This window comes from Sphaerodactylus townsendi, linkage group LG03, assembly GCF_021028975.2.
Source record: "Sphaerodactylus townsendi isolate TG3544 linkage group LG03, MPM_Stown_v2.3, whole genome shotgun sequence".
Classification (NCBI taxonomy): domain Eukaryota; kingdom Metazoa; phylum Chordata; class Lepidosauria; order Squamata; family Sphaerodactylidae; genus Sphaerodactylus; species Sphaerodactylus townsendi.
The window spans coordinates 13,524,707-13,551,159 of record NC_059427.1 but is presented as its reverse complement, the minus strand read 5'-3'; the positions used below and the strand labels follow the sequence as shown (position 1 = coordinate 13,551,159).

Genomic DNA, 26,453 nt, shown 5'->3' with positions numbered 1-26,453 from the left:
AAGAACATAAGAACAAGCCAGCTGGATCAGACCAGTGTCCATCTAGTCCAGCTCTCTGCTACTCGCAGTGGCCCACCAGGTGCCTTTGGGAGCTCACGTGCAGGATGTGAAAGCAATGGCCTTCTGCGGCTGTTGCTCCTGATCACCTGGTCTATTAAGGCATTTGCAATCTCAGATCAAAGAGGATCAAGATTGGTAACCATAAATCGACTTCTCCTCCATAAATCTGTCCAAGCCCCTTTTAAAGCTATCCAGGTGAGTGGCCGTCACCACCTCCAGTGGCAGCATATTCCAAACACCAATCACCCGCTGCATGAAGAAGTGTTTCCTTTTATTAGTCCTAATTCTTCCCCCCAGCATTTTCAATGAATGCCCCCTGGTTCTAAGAACACTTTCCTGGGAGTAAGCCTCATAGACTACATCTGAGGAGGATTCTGAGGAGACCTGCTTAGACTTCTGAAACCCCAGCCCTGAAGAGCCAATGTTTTTGAAGATGAGTGATTTAGATTTTAAAAAAGCATGAAAGGAAGCGTGAAATACCACCAACAACCCACACACAAACAACATAGCTCTCCTTTGTGAGCCTTTGTGGCATTTTAAAAATGTAAAAAGTATCTAAAATAGTATCTAAAATAGTAGTAAAATCGACAATACATATCTAAAGTAGTGTCAAATCTTCACAGCAGACTGTGGGACACAGTGTCTAGTCTGGCCCTGAGGGAATACATCTTTATGACCAGTGACAGGTCTGAGGAGAACTGGAAATGAGGTGTGTGCGTGTCGAAGATACTAATAATGTGGTGACCAAGATGACTTAGATGTATATCTCTGCATTTTTATTTTTATTAGAAAAGTATCAAATACTTACACAGATTAATGCTATAAAGGTATAGACGAAGATGAATATTGTGGAGATAGAGCTGGTTTGGCTATACTTCTGCCTATTTTCAAAATGCAACTTCACATATGAGATGGTTAATAAAACTGTCCCAATACCTATGGCCAATGATTTTCACTTCTGCCTTTCCCTTAGGCCCCTTCCGCACACACAAAATAATGCATTTTCAAACCACTTTCACAACTGTTTGCAAGTGGATTTTGCCATTCCGCACAGCTTCAAAGAGCACTGAAAGCAGTTTGAAAGTGCATTATTCTGCATGTGCGGAATGAGCCTTAGATCCAGTTATTAATTAATTTAATATGTGACTGCAACCCCACCCCTCTCAAAAGTTATAGTGAGACCGGGGTGGGGGGAGAAAGCCGACATCATTTTAGTTAGCTTTGGTGACTGCAAGCCTGTCTTGGCAGAGCCAAAAAGGGGGCTCACGGACAATGACTGTTTTGGGATTTTTTTGTTCGCTAAACTAGACTCACAAGACACAGCAACAAGGTCTGACTGCTTTAAGGGGAGAGATCAAGTTGGGCTTTTAAGTGCACCCAAAAGAAAGGGAAAAGGGTCTCTCCAGAGAAAGAGGCTCCTGAGAATATATAGAGAGGGGCTGCTGTGTCCACGTCGAAAAAGGCCACTCTGCCCACGTGGTAGTTCAGGTAAACTCGGATCCTTCGAAGCTCTCCGCTCAGTATCAAGGGCTCATAATGAGGACCTATGAAAGCATTGTACCCACCTAACCACTTTTCCACTGCCCAGATTCCTTCCTCAGGACTAAACTCTATAGCACCCTTTCTCCTCACAGACTTCCTGGAGACCCCGACAGCCCATCCTCCCTCACATCCCACAGTAACTTCCCAAAAATGTCTTCCTGATGTGAATCCCTTACATCCCAGTACAGCAGCGAATTGGTCAAATCTCTCAGGATTGTCTGGCAAGTCTTGAGCTTCATCTCCCTCCCTTACACTTGTACAATCCTCTGACAGGATAAGGTGAGGATGGGCTGTGTCTGGATCCAGAGTCACATTTGCTGTTGGGGAGAAATAAGGAGACAGGAGAGAGCCAGAATTAGGTAGGAGATTAAGTTATGTCTGGAGTCTCAGCTAAATACTTCACCATGAACCTTTCAGCTGACCCAGGGAAAAGCTACCACTGCATAGCCCTGTTTTCAAAATAAAGGTCAATAATTGGTTTGTTTATTTTTGCTCTATATGTGGCTATGTCAAAAAAGCTGACACAGGAGCAAGCATAACTGAACAGACAACCAAAGGGCAAATTATTTTGGTTCTGAGTGGGGCTTAAGCAGTGGTGGGATTCAAATAATTTAACAACTGCTTGTTCACAAGCACCATTTTAACAACCGGTTCTGTCAAAGTGGTGCGAACCTGCTGAATCCCACCACTGGTTAAGACCTGGCAAGAGATGTAGAGTTTGTTGCATCAACTAGATCGGTGACCACGATGCTATTAGTTTCAGAGGGTAGCTGTGCTGGTCTGCAGTAGTACAGTTTTATTGGGGTCCAGTAGCACCTTCAAGACCAAAAAAGGATTTCAGTGGATCAGCTTTCAAGAGACAAAGCTCCCTTTGCCAGACATGAGTAGAGGTAGAAATGGTGATCTTTGAGCCCTTTCATCTAGTCAGAAGATAGGAGGGGGTTGTAAAGAATGCTTGTAAAAGATGTAAAGCACAGTCTCTATTTCTACTCTACTTGTGTCTGATGGAGGCTTTGACTCTCGAAAGCCTATATCCAGAAACTCTTGTTAATCTTGGAGGCGCTACTGGGTTCCAATATGTCACAGTGCTATTAAGTTCTGCATTATTGTAAATGGAAAGAAGAAAAGAAGAAGAAGAAGAGTTTTGGATTTATATCCCCCCTTTCTCTCCTGCAGGAGACTCAAAGGGGCTTACAGCCTCCTTGCCCTTCCCCCCTCACAACAAACACCCTGTGAGGTAGGTGGGGCTGAGAGAGCTCCGAGAAGCTGTGACTAGCCCAAGGTCACCCAGCTGGCGTGTGTGGGAGTGTACAGGCTAATCTGAATTCCCCCGATAAGCCTCCACACCTCAGGTGGCAGAGCTGGGAATCAAACCCGGTTCCTCCAGATTAGATACACGAGCTCTTTACCTCCTACGCTACTGCTGCTCCTACCCCTAAAGTCCCAAAGAGTTCCATTTTAATTTCAGAAGAGGGGAATAGTTAAAAGGAAGCTGAAAGGAAAAACCAAGAAACTCAGAGGGTGCTTGGAAAGTATTTAAAACCACACTAATTGAAGCCCAAATAGAATGCATCTCCCAGGTTAGAAAAGGTGCTGCAAAGTCTAAAAAAAATGCCTGCATGGTTATCAACTCAAGTCAAGGAAGCTATAAAAAGCAAAAAGTCTTCTTTTAAAAAGTGGAAAGCATGTCCCAATGAAATGAACACAGGGTCTGGCAAAAATAGTGTAAATGAATAACTGGGCAAGCTACAAGAGAATTTGAGGAGCAGATTGCAAAATTAATTAACACAAGCAATATACGTTTCTTTAAAAAGATCTAGATCCAGAAACCAACTTGAGAAGCACTTCCCCTCCCTCCCTTCTTATTTTTTTTAAAATATAATAATTTCTTTCTCCTTTTCTATTTGTTGTTCTTTTATTACTATTATTGCTATGATTATGATGTCTGTTCATGTTTATTTTTTTAAACTTTCTTTCCTTTTCCTGTAACTTTTTTGTTGATAAAATTAAAATTATTTGGAAAAAAAAGATGGAATTTAACAAGGATACGTGCCAAGTTCTACATCTAGATTTTAAAAATGAGAAACATGCATACTGGGTGAGGGGATCCACTTTTCAGTAGCAATGTGTGTGAATAGGATCTTGTGGGGTACAGGGGGACTAGAAGTTAAATACGAACAGCCAGTGTGATGCAGTGGCAAAAGAAGGCTAATCTGATCTTGGGGTCTATCAACATAACATCAAGATCGCAAGATGTTATAGTCCTGCTGCACACTGCATTGGCCAGGCTGCAGCTGGAGTATTGTGTGTAGTTCTGGAGGCCATACTTCAGAAAGGAAGTGGGCAGAATGGAGTGGGTGCAGGGTGTGTGACAAGGATGATCAGGGGCCTGGAGACAAAGCCCTATGAGGAAAGGCTGAGGGACTGGGAAAGTTTAGTTTGGATAAGAAGTGGTGGGGGGGGGGGCATAATTGCTCTCATTTAAATACTTGAAGGACTGTTAAATAAAGACCAGGCAGAAGATCATAAGATTCACTATAATGTTTGGGTGCTGTGTGGTTTCCGGGCTGTATGGCCGTGTTCTAGCAGCATTCTCTCCTGATGTTTCGCCTGCATCTGTGGCTGGCATCTTCGTCTTCCTCTGAAGAGGCCAGCCACAGATGCAGGCGAAACGTCAGGAGAGAATGTTGCTAGAACACGGCCATACAGCCCGGAAACCACACAGCACCCAAGTGATTCCGGCTGTGAAAGCCTTCGACAATACATTCACTGTAATGGTTTTTAATTACAGGTGGAACAACACCAGCTGGATATAAGGGGGAAAAAATTTAAAGTAAAGAGTTGTTCAACAGTGGAATTAGCTACCTAGGGAAGTGATGAGCTCCTCCTCACTGGCAGTCTTTAATTAGTGACTGGACAAACACCTGTCAGGGATGGTTTAGGCCAGTGGTGGCGAACCTATGGCACGGGTGCCAGAGGTGGCACTCAGAGCCCTCTCTGTGGGCACGCACAAACAGAGTGCCCCCCCCCCCTCACACACACATCTAGGCTGGCCTGGGCCGCTGGGCTCGATTATTAGCATTAAACCTAAGACCTAGTTTTGGGGAAGCAGTGTAGGTAACCCTGTTAAGCACTGTTAAACCCCACTGATTTTCATGCGAAGAACAAAAGCGCAATCCTTTACCTGGGAGTAAGCACAGTTGCTGGCAATTGGGCTTGCTTCTGAGTAAACCCTCCTAGGGTTGTGATTCACCCGTTGGAAGAGTTGCACAGTTGCTTCAAAGCAAAGCTACCGACTACCACCAAGCTTACTCCCAAGTAACGCACGCCTCGGAGCCAACCGTTTTTTCTAAACTAAAACCTCAGTATTCAGGTTAAATTGCCGTGTTGGCACTTCATGATAAATAAGTGGGTTCTGGGTTGCAGTTTAGGCACTCGGTCTCGAAAAGGTTCGCCATCACTGGTTTAGGCTGAGCAGAGGTTGGACTAAATAGCCTACATGGCCCCTTCCGCCTCTACAATTCTATGGATCCTCTTATGAATTGAAAAAAATTGTTAAGTGTGAGGAAACAGAAGTGGGATCGTGGGTTAATTTCTGAAGAGGAAATGGGGATTTTCAAGACAAAAGATACTCAGAGGTGGTTTGCCGTTGTCTGCCTCTACATAGCAACCCAGGATTTCCTCAATAGTCTCCCAACCAAGTACAGACCAAGGCAGTGACGGAGGTATAGATTTGTTAGGGGCGGGGGGGTTGAGGGTGAGGCCCCGCCCCTGCCCGCCCCTGGGGTGTGTGGCCACACCTCCCCAAGCCCCGCCCCTGGCCTCAGTGCTTATAAAAGCAGCTCTCCGAGGCCAGGGACGGCAGACTCCCCTGCCCTGGCTGCGCCGCCCCTCCACCAGCTGGGCTCCCAGCTACCGTGTTTCCCCAAATATAAGACAGTGTCTTATATTAATTTTTGCTCCCAAAGATGTGCTATGTCTTATTTTCAGGGGATGTCTTATTTTTCCTGTGTTCTGTTTGTCGGGCATGCTTCCAAACAAAAACTTTGCTATGTCTTACTTTTGGGGGATGCCTTATATTTCGCACTTCAGCAAAACCTCTACTATGTCTTATTTTTCCGGGATGTCTTATATTAGGGGAAACAGGGTAGTAGCCGGCTATCCCTTCTCCCTCGCCTCAAGGCAGAGGTATAGCTAGGGAAAATAGAGCCCAGTGTAAAATCTGAGGTTTGCGCCCCCCCCCGCCCCCCTGGGCGGTTGCTGTGATGCTGGAATCCACCCCCAAACAGCATCACTTTCAATGGTGTTCAAATTAGGGAGCCCAGATTCTGCTTTTAAATCCATCATAAAGGGAGAATCTGGGGTCCCCAGTTAAAACAACGTTGAAAGTGCTGCTGTTTTGGGGTGGATTATCCCCCATCCTGAAACAGCAGCACTTTCAATGTTTAATCTGGGGACCTCAGATTCTCCCTTGAAATCCATGCCGAAGGGAGTGGATTTAAAAGGAGAATCTGGGAAAATTTGGGGGGTGCCCTGCTGTCAGGGGTGTAATTGTTAAGCTAGCAGCACCAAACTTTCCGGGTATCTTTAGGATACTCTCCTGATGAGACTACCCAGCTTGGGTGAAGTTTGGTTCAGGGGGTCCAAAGTTATGGACACTCAAAGGTGTAGCCCCCATCTTCTATTAGCTCCCTTTGGAAACAATGGGGGATGGGGCACCCCCTTTGGGAGTCCATAACTTTGGATCCCCTGAACCAATCTTCACCAAACCTGGGTGGACTCAGAAGGAGACTATCCTGATGATACAACCTAGGTTTAGTGAAGTTTGATTCAGGGGGGCCTAAGATATGGACCCTCAAAAGGGTAGCCCCATCTACTATTAGCTCCCATTGGAAACAAAGGGGAATGGGGGCACCCCCCTTAGGGGTCCATAACCTTGGACCTCCTGAACCTAATTTCACCAAACCAGGGTGGTACCATCAGGAGTGTCACCTGACAGTAGCCTGAAATTTTGGTGCTGCTAGCCTAAAACTGCGCCCCCTGCAGGCCAAAAAACAAAAAACACTTTAAAATACAAAAAACCCACAAATGAGGGGCAGAGCTTCGGACATGCAATGGGGGGATTGAACCTGAGAAACCCCCCCTTACCTACGTCCTTGAGACCAGGGCTGTCCCTGCTTAGCTTCAAAGATCTGACTAGATCTGATTAGTCTGACCTATCCAGGTCAGGGTGGGGTTCTAAGAGAGAAGAATAAACTGAAGACAGTTCTGGGGGAGAACCAAGACTGTTGAGAGGAGCCATGCTCAGCTGTCCCTCTGGGAAGAATCCTAACTTGAAAATGCTCAGGAAAAGAATTGAATAAGAGCTAAAGTGTCACAGATTCCCATGGAAAAGAACCTGCACGATCCAGAGCCTTCTATAGTCAAAGGCCAGCAGCTTTCTAATTCAGCCGAACACCTTCATGCGTATTTATATTGTTGTTTTTTTCCTATTACTTTCTCTGGCTTAACTTTTCAGCTTAGGGTAAGAAGTTTTACTTTCCATCCTGGAAGGTGCCCTGAGTGTCTTTAAATAGGAAGACAGTGTATAAATCTTATTAAGTAAATCAACAAACACTGCTGCCTGGTCATCTGGAGGATATTCCCACTTCTCCAAGGTTGCCATTGGGGCCATTTGGGAGCTATCATGACAGAGGGATAAGAACATAAGAACTTAATAACTAGCCTGCTGGATCAAACCAGAGTCCATCTAGTCCAGCACTCTGCTACTCGCAGTGGCCCACCAGGTGCCTTTGGGAGCTCACGTGCAGGATGTGAAAGCAATGGCCTTCTGCTGCTGCTGCTGCTGCTGCTGCTGCCGATCACCTGGTCTGCTAAGGCATTTGCAATCTGAGATCAAGGAGGATCAAGATTGGTAGCCATAGATCGACTTCTCCTCCATAAATCTGTCCAAGCCCTAGGGATGTGGTAGTCTTGTGCCCTTGTGAACTTTTCAGTCGGCTGTCCAATGCTGGCTACATGCATTTTCGTTTGGACCATTAGGACAGTTTCAAATCCTCACATCGAAAGGTCATGTTTAAAACAAGCTACTGCACTCTCATTTGCTATTTTGTGACTGATTTTAGGACTGCCCATAATTCCGCTCCTGTCCCCTCTCCCTCCCTCTTGTGAATATGGCCCTCCATCCGCCCCTGAAAGTCACCTTCCTGCAGCTGAAGCCCAGATACCAGAGTGTCTGTGAAAGCAAAGGGAACAGCAATTACAACACTGATCTTTCAACAATACAAGTAGCATGATACCGTGTTTCCCCGAATATAAGACAGGGTCTTATATATATTTTTGCTCCCAAAGATGCGCTATGTCTTATTTTCAGGGGATGTCTTATTTTTCTGTGTTCTGTTCGTCGGGCATGCTTCCAAACAAAAACTTTGCTATGTCTTACTTTCGGGGGATGCCTTATATTTCGCACTTCAGCTAAACCTCTACTATGTCTTATTTTTCGGGGATGTCTTATATTAGGGGAAACAGGGTAGCAATTCAGACAATTATAGCATCTCAGATTTCAATGCTGGGATCAAGGTTCAGTCCATGGCTATTAAACTCCATGGCAACTTTGGCCTTGCATTTTTAAATTGACTGTACTCCAAATAGTGATCATGACTAATCACTATTACCAGTGGTGGAATCCAAAAATTTTAGTAACAGGTTCCCATGGTAGTGGGATTCAAACTGTGGTGTAGCGCCAATGGGGCTGGGTGGGGCACGATGGGGGCGTGGCCGGGCATTCCGGGGGCGGGGCATTCCTGGGCAGGGCTGTGGCAAGGACGCAGCCGCCGCGCCGGTTCTTGGGCAGAAACGAATGCACGCAGGCACAGGCTGCCACACACGCCGGTGCACCTCCTGCTAGGCTGCTTCAAGTTCTGCATGCTACTGCTGAGAGGAGGGGCATAACTAAGGCAAAAATCACGTGGCAAAATCACCAAGTAGTAACCCCCTCCAGGCACACACAAATAATTAGTAACCTACTCGCGGGAACCTGTGAGAACCTGCTGGATCCCACCTCTGACTATTACCCCCACTGTCTCCCCTGTATACAATGAGAGCCATGTCATTTTATATCCCAAGATTCCCCTGGCCTAGTGGGATAGATCCATCTTTCAGATATTAAGTCAGAGTCTTTCAATTAAGACCTAGATTTTCTCATGTACTTTCAATCGAAAGAAGCCTGGCAATTGTAAGATCTCTGGGGCATATTAATCAAGGTTCTTTTGTGTGCTGCTCCAAAAATTTCTCACACTCTGGCAATGAGTGTATCCTAAAAACCATTCTCCATACATCTCTTTCCATCCTCTGATCCTATCTTGGGTGAACCCTACACCTATCTCTTCTCTCTGGGTTGGTTTCTCTGGATTAACCATGTGTGAAAAACTTATTTTGGGACAAAAGTCACTTTTATAGGACATTATTTTAAAACAACACAATTCAACATGATTGTGGAAAAGTGAATGGTTTTTTTGGGATTGCCACAAGTAAATTTCTATTGTGCTGCAGCAATTGATTCTTTATTTTGGTTAGGTTAATGAAGTCATTTTTGGCAAAGTACAAATATTTTTGGGGCCTTCTTAATGAATTCTCCTTGCTGACGTGCCTAATGGATAGGCCATTGCTTTGTCTAACCTCTTCATGAAAACAGGAGAGTTTCTTTTCTGGACCAAGCAAAGGTTTAAAATAATCCAGTTCTGAGCATGTGCCAAGAGTGGCCTCAGAAGGTGCAGACACAAAAATAGGACATCAGTTAAGTAAGAACAAGTCAATTAAACAGAGTTTTATGAAGAGATTAAAAGTTGCATTATGGGCCTATTCTTGACAACGAATCACCAATATCATTTGTCAGATACCTCCTTCATCGTTACCTTGGAACTGCTTCATAACAACTTCCAGAAAGCAGTTTAGATCACAGATGTCCTGGATCCTCCACTTCAGTTCAAGTGGCAATGCCACTGGGTTCTCAAACCTTTCCTCAATGTTTTCTTCACACCTGTTGAGAGGTAAACTGTCAACTACCCTCATCTGTCCAAATCTACAGTACAAAAGTATAGAATGCAGAGCAAGGACATGGCATAAACGATGGAGGTGCTTTGGGAAGGGAATTTATCCTCACTGCTGCTCTAAACTGTGGTATCAGACTAGGCAGGGATCCCCAATCTTTTTGAGCCTTTTGGAATTCTGACATGGCATAGTGGGCACAGCAACAAAATGGCTGCCGCAAAATGGCTGTGCAGGAGGTGGAGCCAGATACAAAATGATTGCCACAGATTAACTTCAGTAACACAGTAAATCCTTGTACTGAGGTGGCTGCTAAAACAACATTTTAAAAAAATCTGCACAACCAATCAAATTTCCAATAGTCTCTCAGAAGACTTGCTGGGCAAAAGCCTTACTTGGCTCCATCCACTTCCTAAAAATACTTGGCAGGTGCCAGAAAATGTATTAGTGAGCGCCCATGGTGCCTATGAATACCGCATTGGGAACTTCTGAACTTCTTCTGAGGAATACATGGCCTGTGTCTCTTCAGTGCCCACTGTGTGGAGATAATCACGTGACACTGTAGAGAGTGAAATACAAGAAGCTACAGCAAGTAAGTGGTAACCACCATGGGTTAGATAGCTGGATTTTCTGGCTAGACAGACAACACGCAAAGAGGAACAGCTGAGAGAGAGCCTCTGACCATATCAAAGAACAAGAAGAAGAGTTTGGATTTATATGCCCCCTTTCTCTCCTGTAGGAGACTCAAAGGGGCTGACAATCTCCTTGCCCTTCCCCCCACACAACAAACACCCTGTGAGGTGGGTGGGGCTGAGAGAGCTCCGAGAAGCTGTGACTAGCCCAAGGTCACCCAGCTGGCGTGTGTGGGAGTGGACAGGCTAATCTGAATTCCCCAGATAAGGCTCCACAGCTCAGGCGGCAGAGCTGGGAATCAAACCCGGTCCCTCCAGATCAGAGTGCACCTGCTCTTAGCCCCTACTCCACTGCTGCTCCTAGAACAGAATAATAGAATAGAAGAACAGAAGCTATCTTCTGTTTCCTCATTCCTGTTCCTGATGAATCACCCTCTCGGCTGTATGTTTTGGAAGATTTTTCTGATGTATGAATGCACTGAGTTGCTATTTTTAAAGGCTTGATGGCTAAATATATAAAATGAGAGAATGTGCTTATTGAACCTAATGCATTTATATAAATACACATGCATGGAACTAAACAGTGTACACCTAACAATGCTTTTTGGGGAGTAAGCACATTCTGTAAACATGAACCTTCTTCCAAGTGGGCTTGCTTAGGATTGCTCTTAAAAATTACCAACTGCTTAGGATTGCTCTTAAAAATTACCAAATTATACCAGCTGGTGCACCAATAGCACTACTGACTATGCCAATTCACACTGCAAAAAGCTTCACCTGAATTTATCAGGAAAAGCCCCCGGACACAATCCAGGTTTATTAAATCAGGAAGTCAGGGTGGAATACAATGTTTGGTTGCAAAACAGCTTGGATTCTCTGCAATAACCAAGCAAGGGAAGTTGTCAGTGCCAAAGAAAACCATCAGATGTATTTCAAGCTCTCGGAGCTCTTTTAAAAAGGAACAGAGCCGGCATATAACTTCCTGAACACAAAAATAGGAATTCCACAAGCTAGGCTGCTAGACACTTAAAAGAACAGAAACACAAGGACAACAGAACACAAACACAACAGAAAGAATGAAAGGAAAATAAATGGGAGTGGCTTACCTCTGCAAGGGGCTTCTGACATCCTGGAGAGAAGAAAGAAAGAAGAGAGATCTCAGCAGTGGTGGGATCCAAACATTTTAGTAATAGGTTCCCATGGTGGTGGGATTCAAACTGTGGCGTAGTGACAATGGGGAGGGTGGGGCACGCCGGGGACGTGGCCGAGCATTCCGGGGGCAGGGCATTCCTGGGCGGGGCTGTGGCAAGGACACAGCCGCTGTGCCGGTCCTTGGCCGGGAAACGAATGCACGCAGGCTGCAGGCTGCCACGCACGCCGGTGCACCTCCTGCTAGACTGCTTCAAGTTCTGCGCGCTACTGCTGAGAGGAGGGGCGTAACTAAGGCAGAAATCACGTGGCAAAATCACCCATTAGTATCCCCCTCTCGGCACACACAAATAATTAGTAACCTACTCTCGGGAACCTGTGAGAACCTGCTGGATCCCACCTCTGGACCTCAGTACCTGCAGTGGGCCACACCAGGAAGATGCTTCAGGTCTTTGAGGTGGGTGATTTTTAGGCACTTTCATCTGCCTATCCCTGATGAGCTCCATCCCTTCCCCCAAATGTGTGGGAATTTCTAACCTGCAGGAGTTCACTGGCTGGCTGCTGAACCTTTTCTTCCATCTCTAGGGTGAGACTTTCAAGAGAAGCGAGTTCCTTGGAGAGTCTGGCCAGGTGCTCATCCTTTTCTCTTGCAATCTCCTGTATGAGTTTTTCCATCTGGGCTAACAGAATCTGCTCTTTTTCCTCCAGGAACCGGTGTAGTTGCCTGAAGCCAGCCGCCATCTTCTGCTTCTCAGATTCTGTTTGCTCCTGAAACAAGTGGATGGAAAGGATGGGAGGGGGGCAGGACGGGAGCTGTGGTGGGATCCAAAAAATTTAGTAACAGGTTCCCATGGTGGTGGGATTCAAACTGTGGCGTAGCGCCAATGGGGCTGGGCGGGGCACAACAGGGGCGTGGCTGGGCATTCCGGGGGGGGGCGCTGTGGCAAGGATGCAGCCGCTGCGCCAGTCCTTGGGCGGGAAACGAATGCACGCAGGCGCAGGCTGCCATGCACGCTGGTGCACCTCCTGCAAGACTGCTTCAAGTTCTGCGCGCTACTGCTGAGAGGAGGGGCAAAAATCACGTGGCAAATTCACCAATTAGTAACCCCCTCTCGGCACACACAAATAATTAGTAACCTACTCTCGGGAACCTGTGAGAACCTGCTGGATCTGACCTCTGGACGGGAGGCCAAAGCCTGGAACCGAGTTAGCCTTGTTTACCTCAAAAGGATGAGATTTCCACAGGAAAAAGGCCCTTCTAGTTTTTTACAGAGATCCTCTCAATGTCTAGAATAGAAAGACTTCTGAGGACTATTCTTTGAATGGCCTTTTAGAAACATTTTCTAGGGGAGACTGGCAATTCTCAATTTCTGCCCCATGTCTTTGACTCCTTGTTTTCCAGTTATCGTTACAAGGCTCTATTCATCTCCCATAACAAAAAAAATACTTACAAGCAAATGTTGACTTTCCTTTTCTGTGTCCGCTTTACAGGCGACTATTGTTTCTTTCTCTTTCGCCAGAATTTCAAGGTATGTGTGGAATTTATCCTGAAAGGAAACAATAGCTCAGGTTTGGTCCCTTTGTTGAAGGCTACTATAGAGGAAGATGACACTGTCAAGGAAGGTTTGGCAGCTTCAGGGTCAGTCATTCTCAGAACCCTCCAGACTCAGGAAGCTATTGCGCACCATATGAGGCTGTCAATAGTCCCAGAAAGGATAAACTGGATATATTATCCATTATACCTGGGGATCAGTGGTGGGATCCAAAAATTTTAGTAACAGGTTCCCTCGCCAGCCCCCCCACAGCAAAGGAGGCAGAGGCGTACCTAGGCAAACATGAGCCCTGGGCAAAACCTGAGTTGGATGCCCCCCCCCCCCCATGGGCAGCCACCCCGCCATGACCCCCTCAAATTTTTTTGCACCAGGTCATTTCTAAATCATCATCACATTATAGAAAATGCCCCAACTCACAAATCTGAACACAGCAATGGTGAAACGCACAGGTTCTTTGAAAGAGACTGGTGAGATAAAAGGTACAAAAGGCTGAGAATCAATGGCCCCTTCTGCACACGCAAAATAATGCATTTTCAAACCACTTTCACAACTGTTTGCAAGTGGATTTTGCCATTCCGCACAGCTTCAAAGAGCACTGAAAGCAGTTTGAAACTGCATTATTCTGCATGTGCGGAATGAGCCAATGAATTTCAGTACCTGAAAGGGATTAACCCAGTTCAGGGAGTGACATTATTAGTCGCAATTGCTATATGGAACCTTCAAGTTCAAAGGCAGGATGCCTCTCGGGGAGGTGAGGGCGTGGAGATGGAAAAGCGGACCCAATTAGTGACCCCCTCTTGCACCGGCGTAATGCCCATTGGGCAAGGTGGGCAGCTGCCCAGGGCATCACCTTGTGGGGGGCATCAAAATGCTGGGTTCGTTTTTGGGTATTTTTAGTGGTTTTCCATTTTTGGCCTGCAGGGGGCGCAGTTTTTAGGCTAGCAGCACCAAAATTTCAGCGTATCATCAGGAGAGGTTTGGTTGAGGGAGTTCAAAGTTATGGACTCCCAAAGGGGGTGCCCCTATCCCCAATTGTTTCCAATGGGAGCTAATAGGAGATGGGGGCTACAGTTTTGAGGGTCCATAACTTTGGCCCCCCTGAACCAAACTGCACCAAACCTGGGAGGTATCATTAGGGCAGTATCCTGATGAGACTCTGAAAGTTTTGAGACTGTGCCTTCAGAAATGTTCCCCTCCCCCCCCCCCCAGCCTGCAACACCCATTGACAGCAATGCAGAAAACTCAATGCAGAACAAAGATTCTTGGGCAAATTTCAGGATGTTCTTGCAGGGAGGGCATTCTTGGACTTATCAGCACCAAAATTTCAGGGTATCATCTGGAGACTGTCATGATGGCACCCCAAAGGTTTGGTGCAGTTTGGTTCAGGGGGTCCAAAGTTATGGACCCTCAAAAGCGTAACCTTCATCTCCTTAGCAAAGAATGGGGGATGGGGCACCGCCTTTGAGGGTCCATAACTTTGGACCCCCTAAACCAGTGATGGCGAACCTTTTCGAGACCGAGTGCCCAAATTGCAACCCAAAACCTATTTATTTATTGCAAAGTGCCAACATGGCAATTTAACCTGAATACTGAGGTTTTAGTATAGAAAAAACGGTTGGCTCAAAGGCACACGTTACTCGGGAGTAAGCTTGGTGGTAGTCACTGGCTTTGCTTTGAAGCAACTGTGCAACGCTTCGAACGGGTGAATCACGACCCTAGGAGGGTTTACTCAGAAGCAAACCCCATTGCCAGCAGCCAAGCTTACTCTCAGGTAAAGGATCACACTTTCGTTCTTCCCATGAAAATCAGTAGGGTTTAACAGTGCTTAACAGGGTTACCTACACTGCTTCCCCAAAACTAGGTCTTAGGTTTAATGCTAATAATCTCCCTGAAATAATTACACTATTATCACATGACGAACCCTGTGCACGCGTGCCCACAGAGAGGGCTCTGAGTGCCACCTCTGGCACCCGTGCCATAGGTTCGCCACCACTGCCCTAAACCAAACTGCACCAAACTTTGGGGGTACCTGTAAGGAATTCCATAGAAGCAGAAATAAAAGGCTCTTTGGTGAAAAAGACCGTTTATTCAGACATCTTAGAAAGCTCAAGTACACGCAGTGGCAGGAATGACACTTCCCGCCAGAAGCACAGGTTATAACTCTATTCATCCCATCCCCCTTCCTGCTTCCCATGGGAACGGAGACCTCATCTCCCGCGCAGAGATAAGGTCTCCGCCGATGAAGCTGGCCCATCGCCCGGGCTGTGGAATGCACTCAAGGTTACTTTACCATCAACACCATTGAAACCCTTACACTCTGCCTCCCTTAAAGAAGATCCCTCCCCCCCAGGTTTATGCGGAAAGGCGCGGTGGAAAGCAGAAATAAGGGTGGGGGCCTCAATATTTTCGGAATAAACCCATTGATTATACCCAGAGGAATATCCCACCCAAGAGACTAAATATTGCAAGCGTTTGCGATTAAAGCGAGAGTCCAGGATGGCGTCAATTTCGTAGTGCTTGTGGCCATCAATAATAGTCGGTGGGGGCCTCTCCGGCGGGTCGTGCCAGGCATCGGAAGTGGGAGCCTCCTTGAGCAAGCTGGAATGGAAGACAGGATGAATGTTACTAAGAGAGTTAGGCAAATCCAATCGGGCAGTGACATCATTAATCACTTTAGTAATCTGAAAAGGTCCCACGAATCTTTTGCCAAGTTTGGAAAATTTATGCACGTCTCTGAGATTTTTAGTAGACAAATACACCCAAGCGCCCACACGCAGAGGGAAATCCGAGCGGTGTTTATCCGCTTGCAGCTTTTGGGAATCCTTAGCCTGTTGTAAGGCGGTCTGGACCGATTTCCACCCCTCGGCTAGGGATGAAACCCATTGTTGAAACTCTGGAGGGTCCAAAGCTGTCGTGGGTAGTTGTGGCAACGGCGGGAAGGAGCGACCAGACACAATTTCAAAGGGGGTTTTCTTTGTACTGCTATGAACCGCATTGTTATAGGCGTATTCCGCAAACGGAATGAGCTCGCACCAATTGTCCTGGTGGTAGTTGGTGTAACAACGTAAATACTGCTCTAGGGTTCTGTTCGTTCTCTCCGTCTCACCGTCACTTTGAACGTGGTAGGGGGCGGCGACCGCCGGGGCGGCCCCCAACAACCCCAAAAAACGCCTTCCAGAACTTTGAAATGAATTGGGGGCCGCGGTCGGAGACCACCTTAACGGGGGCGGAATGTAGACGGTAAACATGTTGAATGAACAGCCGTGCCAACTTAGGAGCGGAGGGGATGGAAGCACACGGAATAAAATGGGCTTGTTTGGAAAATAAGTCCACCACCACCCACAAAACCGTGTTGCCATGACTGTCGGGCAAATCTGTAATAAAATCCATGGAGATGACTTCCCAAGGGCGGGAGGTCACCGGGAGAGGTTTCAACAGCCCATGGGGCTTTCCTGGAATGGTTTTGGCTTCTGCGCAAACCGAGCAACCTTTAATATACGCCTCAATGTCCTTGCGCATTGCGCGCCACCAGAACTGACGGCGGGCTAAATGCAGAGTTTTCAGAAAGCCAAAATGTCCAGCCGAGCGGGCATCGTGGCAGGCTTCAAGAACCTGCTTGCGGAGGGGGGGGAGGCACGTACCAACATTCCCCCCTCCGCCAAACTCCATTCTCCAAACGCAATTGGGAGTCACTTTCCTCCGCTGGAGGCTCGTGCAGCCCCGCCTCCTCGAGTTCCCGCAGGAAAGGAGAGACGAGACTAGGAATGGGCGGTGGAGGAGGAGTGGACGTTTGAGATCGGGTGACAGCCAGCCCCAACTGGGAGGGGGAGAGAACAGTGCGTGGAATGTCTCGTAAGGCAGCTCCACCCCCCTCCCCGGGTAGGCGCGAGAGCGCGTCAGCCAGTTTATTGGTTTTCCCGGGGAAAAAAATGGACTGTAAAAGAGAAACGAGAAAAAAAATCGGCCCAACGGAGTTGTTTTGCGGACATCTTGAGGGGGGTGGAAAGAGCGGCCAGGTTTTTGTGATCCGACCAAACCTGAAAGGGGTGATTAGCCCCCTCCAGCCAGTGGCGCCAAGTGGAGAGTGCTACTTTGATGGCCGCAGTCTCTTTATCCCCTACAGTCCAGTTGAGTTCAGCACCAGAGAATTTCTTAGATAAATAAGCACACGGAACCAGCCTACCATCTTTATTTTTCTGCAACAGGGCTGCCCCAAGTGCTTTGTCCGAGGCATCCACGTGAACCACAAACGGGAGATCTGGGTCTGGATGCTTTAGGATAGGTTCGGTGGTAAAAGCAGATTTTAAGAGTTGAAAGGCTGTTTGACACTCCTCAGACCAGGAAAGGGGGGCCCCGGGCTTGGCGGACAGTGGATCTTTCCCCTTAGTGCGTAAGAGGTCTGTGAGAGGGAGGGTCAGTTCAGCGAATTGGGGTATAAAGTCACGATAGAAATTAGCAAAACCAAGAAAAGATTGGAGTTCTTTGCGGTTGGTGGGGGCAGGCCATTGAAGGACCGCGTCAATTTTAGCAGGATCCATTTTCAAGCCCTCGGGCGAGATCCGGTAACCCAAATAGTCAATGGAGGTCTGGTGAAAACAGCATTTGGAGAGTTTGGCAAAGAGAGAGTTGTCGAGCAAGCGTTTCAATACCTCCCGAACCAATGTTTCATGTTCTTCTATGGTTTGTGAATAAATCAAAACGTCATCTAAGTATACCACAACTCCCTTGTATAATAAATCATGGAGAACTTCGTTGATAAGGGCCATAAAAGCCCCGGGGGCCCCACTTAACCCGAATGGCATTATCAAGTATTCAAACTGTCCAAATTTTGTGTTAAACGCAGTCAAGTGTTCATAGCCTTCAGCAATTCTGACCCTGTAGTAAGCTTCTCTCAAGTCCAATTTAGTAAAAATGCGTCCTTTGCCCAGTGCATCTAAAAGGTCTTTGATCAAAGGCAAAGGATATTTATTGGACAGGGAGACTGCATTGAGACCTCGATAATCTGTGCAAAGCCGTAAAGACCCATCTTTTTTCTTCACAAACAAAACGGGAGCAGCGTGTGTGTGTTTGGTAGCCCGTCGTATGAACCCGCGAGCGAGGTTCTTATCCAAGAAGGCACGAAGTTCCTTCTCCTCATTGGGACTCATACGGTAGATTCTACCTTTGGGCAGTTGCGCCCCTGGTTGTATAACGATTTTGCAGTCAGTGTCTCTATGGGGTGGCAACTGATCGCATTCTTGCTCCTGAAAAACTCTGGCTAGATCATGGTACGCCGGTGGGATGCCAATAGAATCGGGAGCAATCGCTGATGAAGCCAGGAGGGGGGTGTGTCAGGAGAAGTTGGGTTTTCCCCCCAATTCATGTGTTCACCGCAGGGAGGGTCAGTGAATTCTAAGATCCGTTCTTTCCAAATGAACTTTGGTTCATGTAACAATAACCATGGCATGCCCAAAACTATGGAGTGTTTGGCCACTGGCGCCAAAATAAAACTAATTTTCTCCCAATGGTCGGCGCAACGGAGGAGAACCGGTTGTGTTTTGAACTGGGCCGGTCCTTCGTTCCCGAGGGGGCTGCCGTCCATTTGGGTGAATGGTATGGGCTTAGCCAGGGGGAATTTGGTCCAGACCTAGCTCCTCTGCCACCTGGGGCCGCATTAAGCAATGGGAGCAGCCAGAATCCACAAGGGCCGAGGCTATAATGCGAGTGTGTTTAGCGGGGTTGGCCAGAAACGCTTGGACAGTAATGGGAGCGCTGCCTTCACTCACCGCGTCAGGAGTCGGGCCCATGTCCATGGGGGCTGAAGAAAGGCAAACAGCTGCTTCCCCCTCCTCTGGGTCGCCTTCGATGACCGCTTTAGACGAGCCCGTCGGAGGCGGCCCCGATCTGCGTGGTGGCTTGGCAGATGGAGTGCGCGTAGCTGGAGCGGTTGGTTTTTGTTTCTTGGGACAGTTGGCGGCTAGATGACCTGGCCCTCCGCAGTAAAGACACAATCCCAGTCGGCGACGGCGTTCAGAGGTGGTTTCGGTAGGGGCGGCTGGGCTTGGCTTGGTGGGCGCAGTGGCAGGTTTTGGGCGTGGGCGGCCTCCGGCACGAGCGTATTCCAAACGAGACGCCACTTGGGATCCTAACTGGATCCAATCTGCAATAGTACGAGGTACCCGAATTAGAAACACCGTTTCACGCAGCTTGCCGTCCACAGCATCCGAGAAGTATTCGCATTTCATGCGTTCAGGCCACTCAGGAGGAAGTCGAGCCGCCGCCGCACGAAATTCACGGGCAAATTCTGCAAACGGGCGGTTGCCTTGCTGGATAGTTTTGATGGTGCGGATAGCTTCATTCTCGGCGCCTGGATCTTGGAAGCGCGCTCTTAAGGCTTGGAGGAATGCGGGCACCGTGCGAGAGTCTTCATCTTGCAAATCCAAAAGAGTCACGAACCAGTCGGCTGCTGCCCCATCCAGGACTGAGCCGATGTCCCGTATTTTTTCGCGCTCAGACCGGTATAAATCATCATAGTCTTCCAAGTGGGCATTGAGTTGCAAAATGAAGTAGGGAAGTTTGGAAGCGGTCCCATCAAAACGGGCCGGTATCGGGGGCCTAAAGTAACCTCGTTCCACGGCTCTTGGCGCCTGCTGGGGCGGCGGTTGCGCAGGTTGAGCAGGTTGGGCAGGCAGCTGTTGCACGGGGGGGGGGCCGGAATCGGGGGCGCTGGCGGTGCCGCTGGCGTTTGGGTGGCAGGACCCAGATACTTGGCCCCCCTGGCGCCGGCATTATCAGTAACAGCATAGACTCCAACTTGGGGCTTTCTGGTCTGCTGCCTCCTTAGCTCCCTCTCTAACGCAGCCAGCTCCCTCTCCTTGCGGGTCAATGCATCCTGGTGCGCATGCAGAGCAGCTTTTTCTCGTTCCAATTTAGCCAGTTCGTCCCGTTTAAAAGCTGCAGTAAGCTCACTTTGCGTGCGCAAGGCCTGAACGCTTTCGCGTTGCCGCTGTAAATCCAGTCTGGAGTGTTCCAGGACCTTATCATGGACTGACAGATTCTGCGCATATTGCCGTTGGAGCGCATCTTTGGCACGGTCCAACTCGAGTTGGACTTCTTTGCGTTGCTGGTCCCGGTCCCTCTGCAGGTTTTCGCGCTCTTGCTGCAACTGTGCCCGTTCCTCCTCCCATAGCTGGCGTTCACGGTTCCATGCTGCTTGGGCATCTCGCAGTCGCCCCACTTCCTCATCCCAGTCCTCTCTCGATGGGAGAGGGAACAGATCCGGCTGGGAATGCAGGCTTTCTTCGGACTCTTCGTCGTCTGGAAGCGAGACATCGGAGACACCGTAGCCACCGGTGGCTCCCCGGGGCACCTCAGGTGCGGTCGCTGGCCCGGGATCAGGGGGGTCCGATTGGAAGACGGTACGGATACCCCTCCCAATCCCAGGTTTAGTCCCAGTGTCCTTCGGACGGGCCCCAGTGCTGTGCCACGGTGGTTCTTTGGGAGCATCACCAAAATACGAGTCCAGGAATCGTTCAATGGATTCCTGGGTTGCCGCATGAAAGGTGGTCAGGCCCGTCTCCTCCATGACAGGTTGCATCTGAGGTTTGTAATCCACACGAAAACGGGTAGAGATCCGATCCACAGGCGCTCGATCCATAGACAGCGCCCCAAACGACTCATGTAAGTCCCCATGGTCGTCGTCACGTCCCTCGTTCCAACGGAGTAAAGGAAGACTCGTGCTGATACGAGGACGGGAAAGAGCCACCAGCGAGGCCCGTTCTCCTGCCGGTTCCTCCAGATCCAGAAGGGAAAGGTCGGAGCCCTCTTTGGGGGCTACCGCACCTTCCGCAGTAACATTCAACCTCTCCATGTCGAGACACTAGAGGTCCACTGCACTAGTAAGATAGATGGATTAGGATTCCTGCCACAATGTAAGGAATTCCATAGAAGCAGAAATAAAAGGCTCTTTGGTGAAAAAGACCGTTTATTCAGACATCTTAGAAAGCTCAAGTACACGCAGTGGCAGGAATGACACTTCCCGCCAGAAGCACAGGTTATAACTCTATTCATCCCATCCCCCTTCCTGCTTCCCATGGGAACGGAGACCTCATCTCCCGCGCAGAGATAAGGTCTCCGCCGATGAAGCTGGCCCATCGCCCGGGCTGTGGAATGCACTCAAGGTTACTTTACCATCAACACCATTGAAACCCTTACAGTACCATAAGGACAGTTTCCAGATGATACCCTGAAATTTTAGTGCCGATACATCCACCAATGTCCTGGTGCAAAAAAAAATTGGTCGTGGTGGAGTGGCCACCCATGGGGGGGGGGCATTCAACTCAGGTTTTGCCCAGGGCTACAGTTTGCCCAGGGCTGCCTCGTTACGCCCCTGCCCTCTCGGCACACACAAATAATTAGTAACCCACTCTCGGGAACTGGTGAGAACCTGCTGGATCCCACCTCTGCTGTGGGTGCCATAACATCTCGTTCGACATCCAGTTCTGTAGGCTAGGAGCATCAGTATGTCAGAGCACCAAACACACACTGTGGGGAATGTGGTGAATGGAGCCTTTGATAGAGGCATCTCTACCATCAAGCAGGGTGAAGCCCACACCACATGTGACAGATTGAGGGAAGCAGCAAAGTTCACACCACCCTCCACATCCTTCCTCTTTTGCAGTCCGACCAAAGGACAGCCTCAAAAGTGATGGTGGAGTTCTAGAGAGATCATCTAGGACAACAGTCACTGTTTGCTCCAGGAAAACACTAGACGATTTAAAACCCATCCCAAAAGCGTTTCAGTTCAAGAAAAGGTCACAAAGAGGAGGGCAAAGCTCTTCCTCCCTTCCATGTGTCATGCCTCTGAGCTGATCAGGTCCCAGAGAACTTGGGAATGTTGTTTCCCTGTTGTCACAAGTAGGGGAATTCGAAGCTGACACATGGTTAGCATTGCCAACTCCATACTGGAAAATTCCCAGATTTGGGGGCGGGGCTTGGAGAGGGCATGGTTTGGGGGAAGGGAGGACCCTCAGTGGGGTATTATGCCAAAGAGTCCACCCTCCAAATCTGCCTTTTGCTCTACGTGTACTACTGATCTCTGTGAAGAGCAAGTTGTAATTCTGGGAGTTCTTCAGGTCCTACCTGGGAGGTTGGAATAGAAACTCAAGATCCAGCCTTGATTCAAACTGCTCTTGGTCAACCAGTGAATTCTTGTACTAGAATGTAAAATCAAGCATGTGTGCTTGTGTGAATGAAGAAAGCTGGAACTTTTCCCTCTTCTGCTTTTTTCCCCTTTGCAGTGTGTTCAGTTTCATAAGAACATAAGAACTAGTCTGCTGGATCAGACCAGAGTCCATCTAGTCCAGCACTCTGCTACTCGCAGTGGCCCACCAGGTGCCATTGGGAGCTCACATGCAGGAGGTGAAAGCAATGGCCTGCTGCTGCTGCTCCCAAGCACCTGGTCTGCTAAGGCATTTGCAATCTGAGATCAAGGAGGATCAAGATTGGTAGCCATAAATCGACTTCTCCTCCATAAATCTGTCCAAGCCCCTTTTAAAGCTATCCAGGTTAGTGGCCATCACCACCTCCTGTGGCAGCATATTCCAAACACCAATCACACGTTGCGTGAAGAAGTGTTTCCTTTTATTAGTCCTAATTCTTCCCCCCAGCATTTTCAATGAATGCCCCCTGGTTCTAGTATTGTGAGAAAGAGAGAAAAATGTCTCTCTGTCAACATTTTCTATCCCATGCATAATTTTATAGACTTCAATCATATCCCCCCTACAGCCTAGTTTTAACACTTTACAATGGACATACTCTAAAAGAAGCTTATAGACGGGGGTGGGGGGGAAGTACTCTGTCTCACTACTGCACTATACTCTACCTCATCAAAAGATCTCAGGAGATCTTAGAAGTCATCCCCTGCCAGTTCCTGGATCTTTTTTTGTTACTGTGCGTGGATCCTAGTGCCAACCAGCGCTCCAAAGAAGGAGCAGAGGTGCCATCCAACCCTGCGTGGCGCCGAAGCAAGCGGAGGTGGTGGCCGAGTTTATGGATTTGGGAGATGAGTGTGGCGGAAGGTTGTTCCTCTGTGTTGGTTCTGCACCTCATAGCTGCCTGGCTAGTGGCGTTGGAAGAGAGGAGGCTGAGGTTCAAACAAAGCAGGAGTGAAATGGCAAAATGGAATAACTTGGGGTGGTGGGGAAGGGGTAAGTCAGTCCCCAACAGCCGCTGTATCTATGGCTCATTCCGCACACGCAAAATAATGCACTTTCAAGCTGCTTTCACAACTGTTTTTGCCATTCCGCACAGCTTCAAAGAGCCCTGAAAGCAGCTTGAAAGTGCATTATTCTGCGTGTGCGGAATGAGCCTATGCCACGTTACCCGTGAGGCCACTTACTGGCATGTTTCGTCCTCAGTCCCTTGGTTCATCACAGCGGCACCACAGTCCCTTGGTTCATCAAGCCCCCTCCCTTCAGCTTACCTTTAACATAACTATGGAACCTAAGTTTGCTAGGTCAAGGGGAATAGAAGAGCTGAAGCCATCTATAGTTTAATATTTTATGTATTTTAGATAAATTGTATATACGATGTTTTAAACTTTTATTGTTGATGGAAACCGCCCTGAGCCTTCGGGGAGGGCGGTATATAAATAAATAAATAAATAAATAAATAAATAAATAAATAAATAAATAAATAAAGAAAGAAAGAAAGAAAGAAAGAAAGAAAGAAAGAAAGAAAGAAAGAAAGAAAGAAAGCTTTCCTGCTAGGGAAGTCTCACCTGTTGTGTTTCTGCCTCTTACGGATTGGTCTTTGAGGCAGGGGCAGGTTGGAGGGGCTTGAGGGGGCTGGTGCGGCATCCACTGCTGCTACCCTGCTGGGCCCAGCTTGGTCTTTGGGGTGGTGTCTAAGTGCAGTTGGGAATATTTTGTACACTACTTCCACATAACTACTAGCGACTGCACTTAGATATTTTTTGTGAGACATAGCAAAATAAAATGAAAATAAATAAAAATGTAGTTACTAGCTGGTTTGGAAGTGCCTGTCCTGTGCTGATCACAATTTGGGGTACAGATTCAAAACTCTCACCAAGAAGACCTTTGATCAGTCTGTGAAAGGTTTGTTGCACTTTTCACCAAAATGAGAATTCTCCTTGGAACGCTATTCCCAAAGAGGTGAAGACCAAGAATATTTCATAAGTGACACGATGATCAAACCATAGCTTGCCAACTCCAGGCTGGGAAATTCCTGGAGGCATGGAGAGTGGATGGGATGGGACCTCAACAGGATATAATGCCATAGATTCCACCCTCCAATCATTTTCTCCTCCTGAACTGAACTCTGTAGCCAGGAGAGCCGCTGTAATTCCAGGAGATATTCAGGCCTCACCTGGAGGTTGGCAACATCATCAAATAGTATCGTAAATGTTGGTTCTATTCCTTGCTCCTCAAATTAGTGTAAACATACTCAGCTCCATTCTGAGACTGTAGCTTGGGTTTTATTGCCCCTTTTGAGATAACCCTGTTTTGTCCAGAAATCGCACAACATCCTCCCCACCCTCACCATAACACTCTGATCTTCTCCATATTCTTCCCTGTCTTGGAGCTGTGGTTTACATGTAGCCTATCAGTACAAGTACACAAGAATCCAGAGCTCTTTCACATGAAGGCACACATTTCTTTCTTACCTTGTACTCTTGAAATGCTTCCTCCAGAGGAATCACTTCATGATGTTTGTGCTCCTTGGATCTGTCGCAGACCACACAGATGAGAACCTGATCCTCTTGGCAGAAGAGTTTCAGGGACTCCTGGTGCTTCTCGCAGACTGTCCCCTTTCCTTCTGCCCTCTTTTCTTCTCCCACACTTTTTTCTAGATGATTGAGCCTCTCAACTTTCTCTACGATATTTGCCAGTAGCCAGTTCGGCCGGAGGTTCCCTGTCTGAGCTGCCCCTCTGCACTGGGGGCAGGAGGCTTCTGCCCCCATCTCTCCCCAGCTCTGGGTCAGGCAGACTCTGCAGAAACTGTGACCGCAGTTGTCAACAGTCACCGGATCCCTGAAAAACTCCAGACAAATTGAACAAGTCACTTCTTCACAGAGCTCTGAGATAGGGACCCCAGTTGCCATAACTGTGTCAACCTCTGGAAGAAAGAGACTGTCAGTTCCACTTTCTCTTTGTCCAATGACCACTTGGGAGTTTCCCTTCTGTCACAAGACTCTGGAAATCTCTGCTGACTTTAAACCAACAATAGTTGCATTGCATTAAAAGTAGCCTCTGGAGATCAGCAGGCACAATCTAGACCCCTCATTTAGGGGTAGAAGAAGAAGAAGAAGAAGAAGAAGAAGAAGAAGAAGAAGAAGAAGAAGAAGAAGAAGAAGAGGAGGAGGAGGAGGAGGAGGAGGAGGAGGAGGAGGAGGAGTTTGGATTTATACCCCCCCTTTCTCTCCTGTAAGGAGACTCAAAGGGGCTTACAATCTCCTTGCCCTTCCCCCCTCACAACAAATACCCTGTGAGGTGGGTGGGGCTGAGAGAGCTCCGAGAAGCTGTGACTAGCCCAAGGTCACCCAGCTGGCGTGTGTGGGAGTGCACAGGCTAATCTGAATTCCCCAGATAAGCCTCCCCAACTCAAGTGGCAGAGCGGGGAATCAAACCCGGTTCCTCCAGATCAGAGTGCACCTGCTCTTAGCCACTACGCCACTGCTGCTTTAAAAAAATGATGAAAATAAGCAGGCAAGCCAACGAACGAGCTTAGAAAATGTGCCAAGGAGGAAGTCCAGGGACTACAGAGTGGTTTGGGAAATGTTTTATAGAAATCAACACAGCAAGTGAAACTGTAAGGGAATATGTCAAGTCAGAATTAATCCCATATCATTCAGTGGGACTTGCATGCAGCAAAGTAAGCAAGTGCGGCAGTGGAAAAAAATGATATCACAGCTGGATTTACATTTTTATTAACTCACTGCAAAGCCTCAAACTACCTCAGCTTCCAAGATAAGCCTCTCCTGGCCAAAGCTGCTTTATACACACAGTTCCTGCTGCCATTCAACAATTTTTGCAGGGAAATATATTCAGGGTAGTGTAAGGGTTAAGAGTGGCGGACTCTTTAATCTGATGCACTGGGTTTGTTTCCCTGCTTCTCCTCACGAAGCCTGCAGCGTGATCTGACTTGGGCCAGTCACAGTTCTCTCAGAACTCTCTTAGCCTCACCTACCTCATAAGCAGGAACCTCACCTACCTCATAAGCAGGAGCCTCACCTACCTCATAAGCAGGAGCAGCAGCAGCAGAAGGCCATTGCTTTCACCTCCTGCATGTGAGCTCCCAAAGGCACCTGGTGGGCCACTGCGAGTAGCAGAGAGCTGGACTAGATGGACTCTGGTCTGATCCAGCAGGCTAGTTCTTAAGATGCCTGTTGTTGGGAGAGGAAGGGAAGGACTTTTTTTTTTAATGATGAAAATAAGCAGGCAAGCCAACGAACAAGCTCAGAAAATGCGCC

General features: G+C 48.0%; 1 protein-coding gene across 1 annotated transcript; it reads right to left on the bottom strand.

Annotated features, from left to right (window-relative positions):
- Window positions 1–674: 674 nt before the first annotated feature.
- On the bottom strand, window positions 675–25,085 carry LOC125428754 (E3 ubiquitin-protein ligase TRIM7-like). Its single transcript, XM_048489373.1, has 7 exons — window positions 24,648–25,085; window positions 12,881–12,976; window positions 11,967–12,197; window positions 11,387–11,409; window positions 9,516–9,640; window positions 7,805–7,837; window positions 675–1,919 (listed from the first exon to the last, which is right to left on the bottom strand). Exons 1-7 carry the CDS (start codon window positions 25,083–25,085, stop codon window positions 1,402–1,404), a joined length of 1,464 nt encoding a protein of 487 aa, XP_048345330.1. The 3' UTR covers window positions 675–1,401.
- Window positions 25,086–26,453: the final 1,368 nt, after the last annotated feature.